The sequence below is a fragment of the Myotis nattereri genome, assembly GCF_964212035.1.
Source record: "Myotis nattereri genome assembly, chromosome: 15".
NCBI lineage: Eukaryota > Metazoa > Chordata > Mammalia > Chiroptera > Vespertilionidae > Myotis > Myotis nattereri.
In genome coordinates, this window is record NC_138090.1 from 46,292,606 (window position 1) to 46,304,781 (window position 12,176).

A 12,176-nucleotide genomic window follows, 5' to 3' on the forward strand; every position below is an offset into this window, starting at 1 on the left:
ATGGTGTGACGCCGGGAGCCTGTGAGAGTGTGTGCTGGGGCCGCTGGGTAATGTGCGTTGCTGGGGTGCCGCGGTGGACCCGGCCGGTGATGATGTGAAGTGTGAAATGATGTGTGAGAGTGTTAATGGGCCTGGCTGTGTAACATTGTGAGATGTTGTCATTAAAGGATTATACGACCATGTGAGGAGCCACATAACTGTGCATTTATTTTATTTTTTTAATATGTTTTTATTGATTTTAGAGAGAGAGGAAGGGAAAGGAAGGGAGGGATAGAAACATCCATGATGAGAGAGAACCATTGATCAGCTGCCTCCTGCACGGCCCCTCCTGGGGATCGAGCCCGCAACCTGGACATGTGCCCTGACCGGGAATCGAACCTGTGACCTCCTGGTTCATAGGTCAGCACTCAACCACTGAGCGACCTTGGCCAGGCTGTGTATTTATTTAATCAACAATCATTCATTGAGCCTCTGTGCTCTGTGCCCAAACCTGTGCTGAGTGATACTGGGGACCCAGAGATGCCTGGCCCCGTTTGCATGGGGGCACACAGGCCAGGGGGGGGAGACAGATGGTGTTTGTGACGTGACCTGGTGAGTGTGTGAGTGTGTGTGTGTGTGTGTGTGAGTGTGTGGTTGACACAGTGTCACTGGGACTGTGGGTAGCGGCGGTTGTGTCACTGTGAGTGCAGGTGCCCACGCCCGAGGACGCGTGCCCGTGTGTCCTGTGGGTGACAGCCTGCCTGCGGGCGTGGACCGGGCTCTCTGGGTGTGACCGTAGATCGCACAGCTGAGTGAGCACCAGGAACAGGCTCTGTGCAGAACAGCATGTGACATTGTGTACTGAGCCCGCGCCTCGGTTAATGGGACTGTGTGCGACACTGCGTGTGACTGCCTGAGTCTGTGGGCGACGGCGGGTGGGACAGTGAGAGACTGCCCTGGGGGCGGGGTGGCTGCTCCCTCATGTGACCTGGAGTGCTGTGATGCTCACAGGCCAGGGCCCCTGCTCCCCTGGAGCCCCCCCTTCCTGTTCCCTGGCCCCGCCCCTCCCACCACACAGGCTGTCACCTCTTCCAGAGCTCCGGAGGGAGGCCGTGGAGGCAGCGGCAGAGGCAGCGGCAGGACAGGTGAGGGCTCCCCTGCCCCCTGGACCCTCAAGTCCGTGGGTCCCTCTCTCTGTGTTTCTGAGCCTTTGTCTCTCTCTGTCTCCGTGGCCACAATCTCTAACCTCCTCTAACCCGGTGTCTTACCTTCGTCCCCAGCCTCCCAATCTCTGTCGAACCTCTAAGTAGCTCTGGGCCCCTATCTCCTCCGCCGCCGAGCCCACATTTTGTCTCTTTCTCCGCCTTGTGGTCTCCGGCCTCTTGCTGCGCCTCTCCTATCTGTCTCCGTCTCTCGCTCTGTGTGTCTGTCTCATGCATCTCTGACCCGGGTCTGACCCGTGTCTGTGGTCTGGTCTGAAGTCCTCCCCGCCTCTCCTGCCCCCACCTGGTGCTGCGTGGTGGGGGGTGTTGAGCGCGAGAGACAGGTTTCCAGGCGCGTGGCCCCTGCACACCTCAGCCCGGGGTCTGAGCCTCTCCGGTCCCTCGGGAGAGCACGTCCCACGGACTCCGGGCGTTGTCCTCAGCGGGATAAGTTCCCTACTGCCAGGTTTTTATCCCCGATTTGGATTTGAAAACCCTTTGGGCTCAGGGAGTGGGAACTCCGAGGGCCGTCTGCAGCCCCGTGCCCTCCGCTGCCAGGCGGCCCCCAGGTTCACCCCGGTCTCCACGTCTAGACTCCGGGTGACATTAGCACTTCCGCCGGCGCAGCTCTAGGGCAACCACGCCCTCAGCAAACACCGCCCCCCCCCACCCCCCCGCCGCCGCTGCTCCCGCAACAGCTGCGGGTGGGCCCGGGGATCGCGGGGCGGACCCCAGCCTCGTCCCTTCTCACGCATCTCCCCCCTACCCCGCACCCACAGATCATCACGTGTGGGGACGGGGCGGGGGGGGGGGCGCTGTCTCGGAGTCCGCGCGTGTAATCTCGGGGAGGCCGGCGGCGTGAGGCTGGGACTGGGGGCGGAAGGCGGAGGCTCCTGACCCCGCCCTCGGACCCTCCAGGCCGGCTGCCCCCCGGGCCCCGCCGCCCTCACCATGCCGACCCGTGCGCCCCGGAGGCTGCTGCTGCTGCTGCTGCTGCTCTGGCTGTGGGGGCCGCTGCTGCCGAGGGCGGAGGTGAGGACCCGGGAGCCGCGGGGGGCGAGGGCTCGGGGGGGGGGGAGGTCTGGGACGGTTTAGTCGCCCCCGGGGCCGAGGTTTAGAGACGGCCCCACTCGCGCAGATTCGAGTTTAGGTGGTTGTTTCCAGTCCGTCTTCTTTGCCTCGCAAATCTTCCTGCTGATTTCCATTCCCGCAATTTTCCTGGAGGTTTTCAGTCCCCCAAGCAGCTCCCCTGGAGGTTTCCAGGCTCCCCTCAAGAGTTAGAAGAGGTTTCTCGGCCACCCAAGACTCCTGGGCAAACAGGACAGCCCTCCAGGCCCCCCGAGGGTCTCTGGCGCACACGCACCAGGCAGCCTGGGAGCGGGGTCGGTGGGGGCGTCCTCCCTTCTCTCTCTCCGTAGACAGGCTCGGAGGAGCAGACGGCGCGGGCGCTGTACCAGCGCTGGGAGCGCTACCGCAGGGAGTGCCAGGGGACCCTGGAGGCCGCGGAGCCCCCGGCAGGTGCGACTGGGGAGCAGGAGGGCTGGGCCCCCCAGGAGGGGTGGGCTGGGAGGACGGTAAGGGCTGAGGTTGAGGGGGGTGGGCTAAGGACCAGGCGCTGGGCCTGAAGGAGTTGTCCGGGGTAGATGTGGGCTTGGCCTCGGCGGGAAGGGCCTGGATCCGAGTGGGATGCTACTCCGATTAGTGGAACAAGCCTGGGAAGAAGCTTGGAATGGGCGGGGTCTTGGGCGGGGCTGCACTGGGTGGGCGGGGTCTGGATGAACAGAAAGGGGTGGGGCTTCACTGGGTGGGCGGGGCCTGAAAGGTACAGAAAGGGGGCGGGGCTTGAGTGGTGCCTGGAAAGTCCTCCAGCAGTGGGAACCTCGTGCAGCGGGAACTTGCTTGGTGGGGAGCCCCGAGTAGGGCTCGGAGGCTGGGCGGGCCTTGGGGTCTGATGGGCGCAGCTGTGGCGCTGCAGGGTTGGACCACGCCCCGTGGGTGGGCCTAGGGCAGGGCTTGTGGGTGTGAGGAGGAGGGCTTTGGGCAGAGGGTGCAGTGATCCACCCGACATCTGCCCCTATGCCACTCCAGGCCTCGCCTGTAATGGATCCTTCGATATGTACGTCTGCTGGGACTACGCTGCACCCAACACCACTGCCCGTGCTTCCTGCCCCTGGTACCTGCCCTGGCACCGTCACGGTGAGGTGCCCCCTGAGTTGTGGGCCTTTCTGGACACAAACAGCTCCTAACCCTTGCCCCAGACACCACTTCCCCCAAACTCACCTACAGCCCATGTCCTGCTCCTCTCTGTCCAGCTGGATGTCTCCTCTGCCTGTCCAACCCGGGCTGGGTCGCCCTGATCCTGGCTCTGTCACATAATGCCCCTTCTCTGGCTGTCTCTCTCTTAGGACTAGGGGTTCTTGTTTTCTCTCCTTTATCTGAGTCTGTCTCTGGGCATCCTGGTCTTTCTGTCCTAACTAGCTATGTGGTCCAGGGCAGTTTATTTAATGTCTTTATACCTCAACCACCCCATCTGTAAAATGGGATTGATGATAGCACCTGCTTCATAGGTATCTTATGAATATTAAATTAATACGTGTAAAATTCCATAGAAGGGCTCATCATCATCATCATCACATTGGCTCTCTCTCTCTGCCTTTCCTCCCAGTTGGTCTCTCTGTCTCCATCTCTTTCTCTGTGCCTCTAATCCCCTCCCCCGATTTCCCCCAGTGGCTGCAGGCTTTGTCCTCCGCCAGTGTGGCAGTGATGGCCAATGGGGACCTTGGAGAGACCATTCTCAGTGTGAGAACCCAGAGAAGAATGGGACCTATCAGGTAAGAAGAGGTGAGGGACTCAGATTGGATGTCTAGGGAGAGGTGAAAAGGCAGCAGCCTCAGACTGAGCCTGAAATCCCTTGTACTGTTCAGGACTCTGGGTTCCAAGTGATAGAAATTCCAAGTAAACGTGCTTGATGCAGAAAAAAAATAAAAGTCTTTATTTCTGTGACTGAAACATATTCAGCCACGCACAGCTTCAGGCACGGCTGGATCTAGGTGTTCGAATAATGTTGGGGATCTCTCTGTTGCTCGCCATCGTGCGCCTGTGTTTTTCTATGTGCTGGTCTCATCTTCTCTGTGGGGTGGAACAGGTTTGTCTTCTCCATTAGCACCAGGCTCACATCCCACCAACCAAGCAACACTGTGGGAAGACTGAGCTTTGTTCTCAATAGTTCCAGCATAATGTCACAGGACTGATTCTTTTTAAAATGTGTCTTTTTCCTTAAAAAAAAAAAAAAGCATTTTTGTTGATTTCCAAAAGGAAGGATGAGAGAGAGAGAGAGAAAGAGAGAGAGAGAGAGAGAGAGAGAGAGAGAGAGAGAGAGAGAGAAACAAATGATGAGAGAGAATCATTGATTGGCTGCCTCCTGCACGCCCCGGACTGGGGATCAAGCCCACAACCCGGGCATGTGACTGCCTGGAATCGAACCCAGGACCCTTCAGTCCACAGGCTAATGCTCTATCCACTGAGCCAAACCAGCTAGGGCTAAAATTTTTATTTTTCAATTACATTGTCATTCAATATTATTTTATACTAGCGGCCCGATGCACAAAATTCGTGCGAGGGGCTCGGCCCTCGCAGCCCCTTGTAGCCTCCGCCAACCCTCGCAGCCCCAAACTTTCAGGATTGACTCTTATTGTCCTGATCTGGGTCATATGCCCACCCTGGGCTAATCACTGTGCACTGTGTGTGTGTGTGTGTGGGGGGGGGTTAGAATGCTCTGATTGGCTGGTCACATGTCCAGTCTGGAGCAGAGGGGTGGAGATAGCCCCATTGAAATAAGGGAAGTCGGATCCCCAAGAGAAAGTTGGGGTGCTTGGCAGGAACAAGGAGCAGATCGATGTCTGTCCAGCCCCTGTCTGGCCCTGGGGAAAGAGCTGAGCTCTGTTCCTGTGTCCTTCCCTGTACCCCCCAGAACCAAAAGCTGATCTTGGAGCGGCTACAGGTCGTGTACACCGTGGGCTACTCCCTGTCCCTGGCTGCGCTGCTGCTGGCCCTGCTCATCTTGAGCTTCTTCAGGTGGGACCCCCCAACTGTGAGTGGCAGAGACTGGGCCTCAATTTGCCCACTAAGATGGGGGGTCAGGCTCCACCAGCCACAGGCACCCAATGGCGGTTCTGTGAGAAGAAGGGCTGGGAGGCGGTTAAAGGGGCTCCGTGTGGCCACGGATAGGTCTCCATGGATCCCCACTGCCTCCCCAACCCCCAGGCGGCTGCACTGCACACGCAACTACATTCACATCAACCTGTTCACGTCTTTCATGCTCCGGGCAGCAGCCATCCTCACCCGAGACCGGCTGCTACCTCCACTGAGCCCCGCACCCGGGGACCAGGCCCCTATCCTGTGGGACCAGGTGAGCATCGCCCCTCTTCCTCTCAAACTGGGGTTCCACCTCCTCTGATGGGCAGGAGGTTCCCAAGCTACCCACTACCCACTACACGAGACAGTTTGCCTCTCTCTTGACCACGCCGAAGACTTTGGGAGAGGGGCTCCCAACTCAGCCGCCTTCATTGTTGACCCCCCATCTCCTTCATTGGAATTTTCCATTCTCTCTATTATATTACCCACCACTGGCCTTTCCCACCCCTGAGAGAGTCTTCTGCTGGAGGTGAGGAGGAGACAGATTGGGGGAGCCAGCTGGTGGGAGGATGTGGTAGACCCCCGTTTGTTACTGAGGAACAAGGTGAGAGAGGCCTGAGGCTGGGAACAGGGGGGAAAACCATTGTTAGGAAGCCTGGGGGTTGGCGGGAGAGGAGTGGCGAGATGGGAGAAACTTTTGGAGAGGTGGAGTAGCTGAGCACAGTTCGCAGGAGATGGGGTGGGAGAAGCCATATTTGGGGGCATCTTGCGGTGGGGGGGAGGGGGGGAGTTTGATAGTGAGATGGAAGATACCAGTTGTTGAAGCGGTGGGAGTGGGAGAGTTCATATAGGGCGAGAGACACCAAGCACGGGTACCGCCCGTCGGTGATACAGAGCGGGAGACTGATGGCGAGAGATGGGGGCGAAAGGACGAGCAGCTGGAGGAAAGCTGGGGTCCCCCCGCGCCCTGACGGCCCCCTCCCCCTGTCTGGCCACCCTCCAGGCTCTAGCCCCCTGCAGGACGGCCCAGATTGTGACCCAGTACTGCGTGGGCGCCAACTACACCTGGCTGCTGGTGGAGGGCATCTACCTGCACAGCCTCCTGGTGCTCGTGGGAGGCTCCGAGGGGGGCCACTTCCGCGGCTACCTGCTCTTCGGCTGGGGTGAGCCCCGACGCTGTCCCCTGCCCGCCCGGCCCAGCGCACCACCGCTCCCCGACTACCCTGCTGGCCGGCTTCAGGGGTCTCTTCCTCTCTCTAGGCCAGCGGTTCTCAACCTGTGGGTCGCGACCCCTTTGGCGGTCGAACGACCCTTTCACAGGGGTCGCCTAAGACCATCCTGCAGATCAGATATTTACATGACGATTCATAAGAGTAGCAACATTACAGTTATGAAGTAGCAACGAAAATAATTTTATGGTTGGGTCACAACATGAGGAACTGTACTTAAAGGGCCAGAAGGTTGAGAACCACTGCTCTAGGCTTTTGCCTTCTCATCTCAGCGGGGGAATTCCGCGGGTCTTGGGCCAGGCGAGGCCCGCGCGCGTGCTGACAGCTGCGGCGGGGTGGGGGGTGGGGGTCGGGGTCTGCACAGGGGCCCCCGCGCTTTTCGTCATTCCCTGGGTGATCGTCAGGTACCTGTACGAGAACACGCAGTGAGTTGCGGGGGGTCTGGGCGGGGCCTGGGGAGGCGGGCGGGGCTTTGAGGCACCTGGGCGGGTGTGCTGGAAGCGTGGGGTGGTCCTGATGGCACCTGGGGGCTGGGAGGGAACGTGGGTGGGGCTAAAGGAATGGCAGCTTGGAAAGATTGGAAGGGGGTGGTGAGGGCGGGGCCAGGGCAGGAGCAGGCGGGGCTCTGGAGGAATGTGGGTGCGGCATTCAGGAGGGCGGGCGGGACCCGGCGCGTGAACGTGCGTACCCGGTGCTTCCAGCGGTTTTCAATCTCTTAGCTCTACAACCCCTACTCCAGGTGCTGGGAGCGGAACGACGTCAAGGCCATTTGGTGGATCATACGCACCCCTATCTTCATGACCATTTTGGTACGACCGGCCCCACCTCCTCCAGGCAGCCCTCGGGGATTTCTCATCCTGGGGAGAGGGGTGCCACCCTCTGTCTCCCAGGATGGGATCGGGCTGGCTCAGCCTCTATCTTTCCCCGCAGGTTAATTTCTTCATCTTTATCCGAATCCTTGGCATCCTCGTGTCCAAGCTGAGGACCCAGCAGATGCGCTGTCCGGACTACCGGCTAAGGTGGGGGAGGGCGGGGGAAGGAGGGAAGAGGGCCGGACGTGAGATGGGGACCCGGGCCGCCAGCCCACAGCTGCCCTCTCCTCCCAGGCTGGCTCGCTCCACGCTGACGCTGGTGCCGCTACTGGGCGTCCACGAGGTGGTGTCTGCTCCTGTGACCGAGGAGCAAGTCCGGGGCCACCTGCGCTTCGCCAAGCTCGGCTTTGAGATCTTCCTCAGCTCCTTCCAGGTGCTCAGGCTGGGGGCAGGGGCTGCACCCTTCCACCTGGGGCCCTTCTCCCCGAGAGGGGCAGAGGGCTGCAGTCATCCCCTGGCGCAGCCACTGAGTTGGGTGTGACTATGCGAGTTCATTCATTCTGCACAGGATGCTGAGCTGGTGCAGTTCTCAGCTGAGGAAGCGCAGGGACCAAGACAGGAGACGGAGGCCTTAGCAGTACTGCCTCCTGGTGAAGATCTAGGGCTTTGAGACTGGACAGGGCTGGGGCCAAACTCAGATCCGTCAGAGCTAGGGTGGCAAGAGAGGTGCTCAGGGCGCAAAAGACAGGAAGGCACTCACTCCAACATGTAAGGCTGGCCCTGCATGTGCTTGCCCTAACCCCAGTCCCCACCCTGTTTTACCTGCTTGGGGCTCAGTGTCCTCATCTCTACAGTGGGGACAACACGTCTCACCTCACATGCCTGTTCATGTCATTAAATCCAGCACACTTTTATTGCATACATTTTTCCTACCTCGTTGTGGGAATATTGCCAAGAACCGAAATGGTCTCTACATTCTTGTAGGAGAGACGGATGCTATACACACATGGTATATAAGTAAAATATATACAGAGTGGCAGATGGTAAGATGTGAGTAGAGGGAAAAAAGCAAGAAAATAGAGGTGAAGATTAGACAAAAGATAGAGTTACAGGCAGGGGGTCAAGGAAGGCCTCCCTGAGAAGAAGATATTGGAGCAAAGACAGAAGAAGGCGAGGGAATGAGCGGGGCGGGTACTGGGGGAAGTGTTCCAGGAAGAGGCACCTCACATGTCAGATCCCTGAGGTGGGAGTACCTGTCACCATGGAGGAGGGCTGGCGGGCCTGAAGCAGTGGGAGCCAGTGGAGCAAGGGGGAGATAAGACAAGTAATATTTTACCAATAACACATATAAATAATTGACTTGTATTAATTTATCAAGTAAGTTATTATTAATTATAAATACAAATGTATTTTATATTTATTTGTGAAACACACATATAAAACTAATTAAAATTAATTGATCAATAATTTAGGATAATCATTACTAATTAAAATTAAGCAAATATAATAAACTTGATTTATTAATATTTACTAGTGATTATGTAATAATGGTAAGATAAATCATAAGACTAAGTAAAAGGTTTAACAGTATGTACCAGACACTACAGCTTCTTGCATACCAGTATCTCAATTCTCACAACCACCATGGTATTACCCCATTTTCCAGGTGAAGAAACTGAGGCCCAGAGGGGTTAAGCAGTTTGCCCACGTGGGGTAGAAACTAGGGAAGCGGTTATTACATCCAGGGTCTTTTTTTTTTTTTTAAATATATTTTATTGATTTTTTACAGAGAGAAAGGGAGAGAGATAGTGAGTTAGAAACATCAATGAGAGAGAAACATCGATCAGCTGCCTCCTGCACATCTCCCACTGGGGATATGCCCGCAACCCAGGTACATGCCCTTGACCGGAATCGAACCTGGGACCTTTTAGTCCGCAGGCCGACGCTCTATCCACTGAGCCAAACCGGTTTCGGCCAGGGTCTTCTTTATTGCTCAGCAAACTGGGGAGGAGAGGGGGGAGCAGGGAGCCTGGGAGGTGCCTGCAAAAGTCTAGAACCGGGATAGTGGCACCCGAGGTAGTGTGGGGCCTGGCAAGGGCCCGAGCTCTTAAAGAGGTGCTCATAAGCCTGTCCCCAATCCCTGATATAACGCCTTGTTTGACAGGGCTTGCTGGTCAGCTTCCTCTACTGCTTCATCAACAAGGAGGTAGGGAGAGCCCCGGCCTGCCGCCCGCGCCCTCTGGCGGCGGCACAGCGAACGGCGTGCCTGGCACCGACTCTGAGCGCTACCCGTTGCAGGTGCAGTCGGAGATCCGCCGAAGTTGGCACCGCTGCCGCCTGCGCCGCAGCCTCGGAGAGGAGCCGCACCAGCCCCCACAGCGTGCCTCTCTGACCCTGCAGTTGAGCTCCGGACCCAGACAGGTCGCCACTGGCCGTGCCCTGTCCTCGGGGAACCTTCCAGGGCCTGGGGATGAGGCCAGCCGGGTCTTGGAAAGTTACTGCTAGGCAGCGGGATTCCTGTGATCATTCCGTTAGCATGTATTTATTGAGCGCCTACTGTGTACCGGGCCCCTTGTGGAGGGAGGGCGCTGGGGAAATGGGGTGGAAGGAAACGGAGAAAGGCCCCTAGAGTTCGAAATTGAGTGGGGGAAACAGGCCCTTAAGACAATACATGGTTATATATAGGCTGTGGAGTGGAATGGCTTCTGAAGGAAAATTAGAAGGGGCATACGGTGGTCAGGGAGGGCATCTCTGAGGAGGTAACATTTAAGCCATACCTGCCAGAGGAGCAGGAGACAACTGGTAGGCAAGATTCTAGGCAGAAGGAACAGCATCTGCAGAGGCACTTGGCCATGTCTTAGGAGCAGACAGGTGGCCTGCATGGCTGGAGCTGGTGAGTCAGAGCCAAATGGAGAGAGAAGTGAGCAGGCGCAAAGAGTTGGGATTTTATTCCAGGTGCACTGAAAACTCTTAGCAGGAGCATCTCATGGGCTGTGTGTGTGTGTGTTTTATTAATTGAGAAACATCAATTTGTTGTTCCACATATTTATTTATACATTCACTGGCTGATTCGTTTATTTAAATAAAGTATGTTTTTATTGCTACCTTTGAGAGAGAGGAAGGGAGAGGGAGAAACATCAATGTGAGCAACATCTATTCGTTTACCGGTTGCCTCCTGTACAAACCCCGATTTGGGCTCAAACCTGCAACCTGGGCATATGCCCTGGCTGGAAATCGAACCAGCGGTTCTTCAGTGCACGGAGCAACACTCAGCCAACAGAGCTACACAGGCCAGGGCTACCTATTGGCCGCTTCTTGTATGTGCTCTGACCGGGGGCCAAACTCGAAACCTGGGTGTATCGCAGGGAGAGGGAACATCTGGTTCATGGGCTCTATAAGGTCTGCAAGATCATTTGGTCTGGCCCTGCCAAGGCATCAGGGGTGAGTTAATCCAATGTTTGACCAAATATAGAAGGCTAATTTTTAAGTTGATGATTTTTCATGGCCTGAGAATGATGTTGTAAATATCCAAATGGCCCTTGGCAGAAAAAAGGCTCCCCTCCCCTGTAATGTAAATAAAGCATGAGAAACAGTTGTGTTGTGTTTTTTGGTGTGTGTGTTGACACAGAGAGAGAGAGAGAGAGAGAGAGAGAGAGAGAGAGAGAGAGAGAGAATGGGAATCTTTTGGCCAGGCAATTAGAAATGACTGAGGCTGGGTGCATGGCTGGGAGCCTGTGGTGGCCACACACACCCTGGAGGGTAGCACTGCTCATCTTCAGCCATGTGTTTCCATGATAACATGGACATCAACATGTACATCATGCTGTCACAGTCCCCACTGCCTAAGAGAAGCCCCAATTGGGAATGTTCATGTGATGCTTAACTATTTACAATGTATACAATTAAAATTGTGTGTGTGTGTGTGTTTAAGTGCACCAAACACTTCCTAAGGGTTGCTTCTCTGAAAGGCAGTACTAAAAGTAAAGCTTGCCCTAGCCGATGTGGCTCAGTTGGCCGACAGTCCTCCTAAGCACCGAAAAGGTTGCTGGTTCGATTCCCAGTCAGGGCACATGCCTAGGTTGCGGGCTTGATCCCCAGGAGGGGACGTGCATGAGGTAGCTGATTGATGTTTTGTTCTCACATCGATGTCTCTCTCTTTCCTCTCCCTCCCATTCTCTCTTCCCCTATCTCTAAAAAACCAATAAAAAACCTTAAAAAACAACAGCGTAAACCCCTAGCCGGTTTGGCTCTGTGGATAGAGCCTGTGGACTGAAGGGTCCAGCATTGGATTCCTGTCAAGGGCACTTGCCTGGTTGTGGGCTCAATCCCCAGTAGGGGGCGCGCAGGAAGCAGCTGATCAATGATTCTCTCATCACTGATGTTTCTCCCCCTCTCCCTTCCTCTGAAATCAATAAAAAGATATTTAAATGAATCTCATTTTAAAATCAAGTATTTATTTGGTTATTGAGTGCCTAGCTGTGGAAGGTTATATATATATTATAACCATGTTTTTTACTGTGATAAAATATATACAAATTTTGCCATTTTAACAAAAACAGAAACCAGAATAAAGCTGCAGGAAACAAATAGCCTGGTTCAAATCTTAGTTTGGCTACTTATTAGTTGTGTGACTTGGAGAAGATTCTCAGCTTCTCTATGCCTCACTTTCCAATTCTGGAAAATGAGTATAACAGTACCTTGCCTGAGTTTCCAATGAGTTATTCTTCTTAGGATGCCTGGTGCGTGGTGGGTGCTGAATGCTTGGCCAGCGTGCCTGGGGCTATGCCTGCCGCCTCTGCTTTTGTTTCCACCACTGAAGA

General features: G+C 55.7%; 1 protein-coding gene across 1 annotated transcript; it reads left to right on the plus strand.

The window, feature by feature from the left end:
• Window positions 1-2,132: 2,132 nt before the first annotated feature.
• Window positions 2,133-11,778, plus strand: GIPR (gastric inhibitory polypeptide receptor; the record flags this gene model as incomplete). The annotated part of the gene is made up of 13 exons (XM_081107831.1): window positions 2,133-2,213; window positions 2,600-2,699; window positions 3,270-3,377; window positions 3,909-4,012; window positions 5,152-5,255; window positions 5,445-5,589; window positions 6,319-6,478; window positions 6,909-6,969; window positions 7,284-7,353; window positions 7,475-7,563; window positions 7,651-7,789; window positions 9,521-9,562; window positions 9,655-11,778. The coding sequence occupies 13 exons, from the start codon at window positions 2,133-2,135 to the stop codon at window positions 9,859-9,861; spliced, it is 1,410 nt and encodes a 469-aa protein (XP_080963957.1). The 3' UTR covers window positions 9,862-11,778.
• Between the last annotated feature and the right edge of the window lie 398 nt (window positions 11,779-12,176).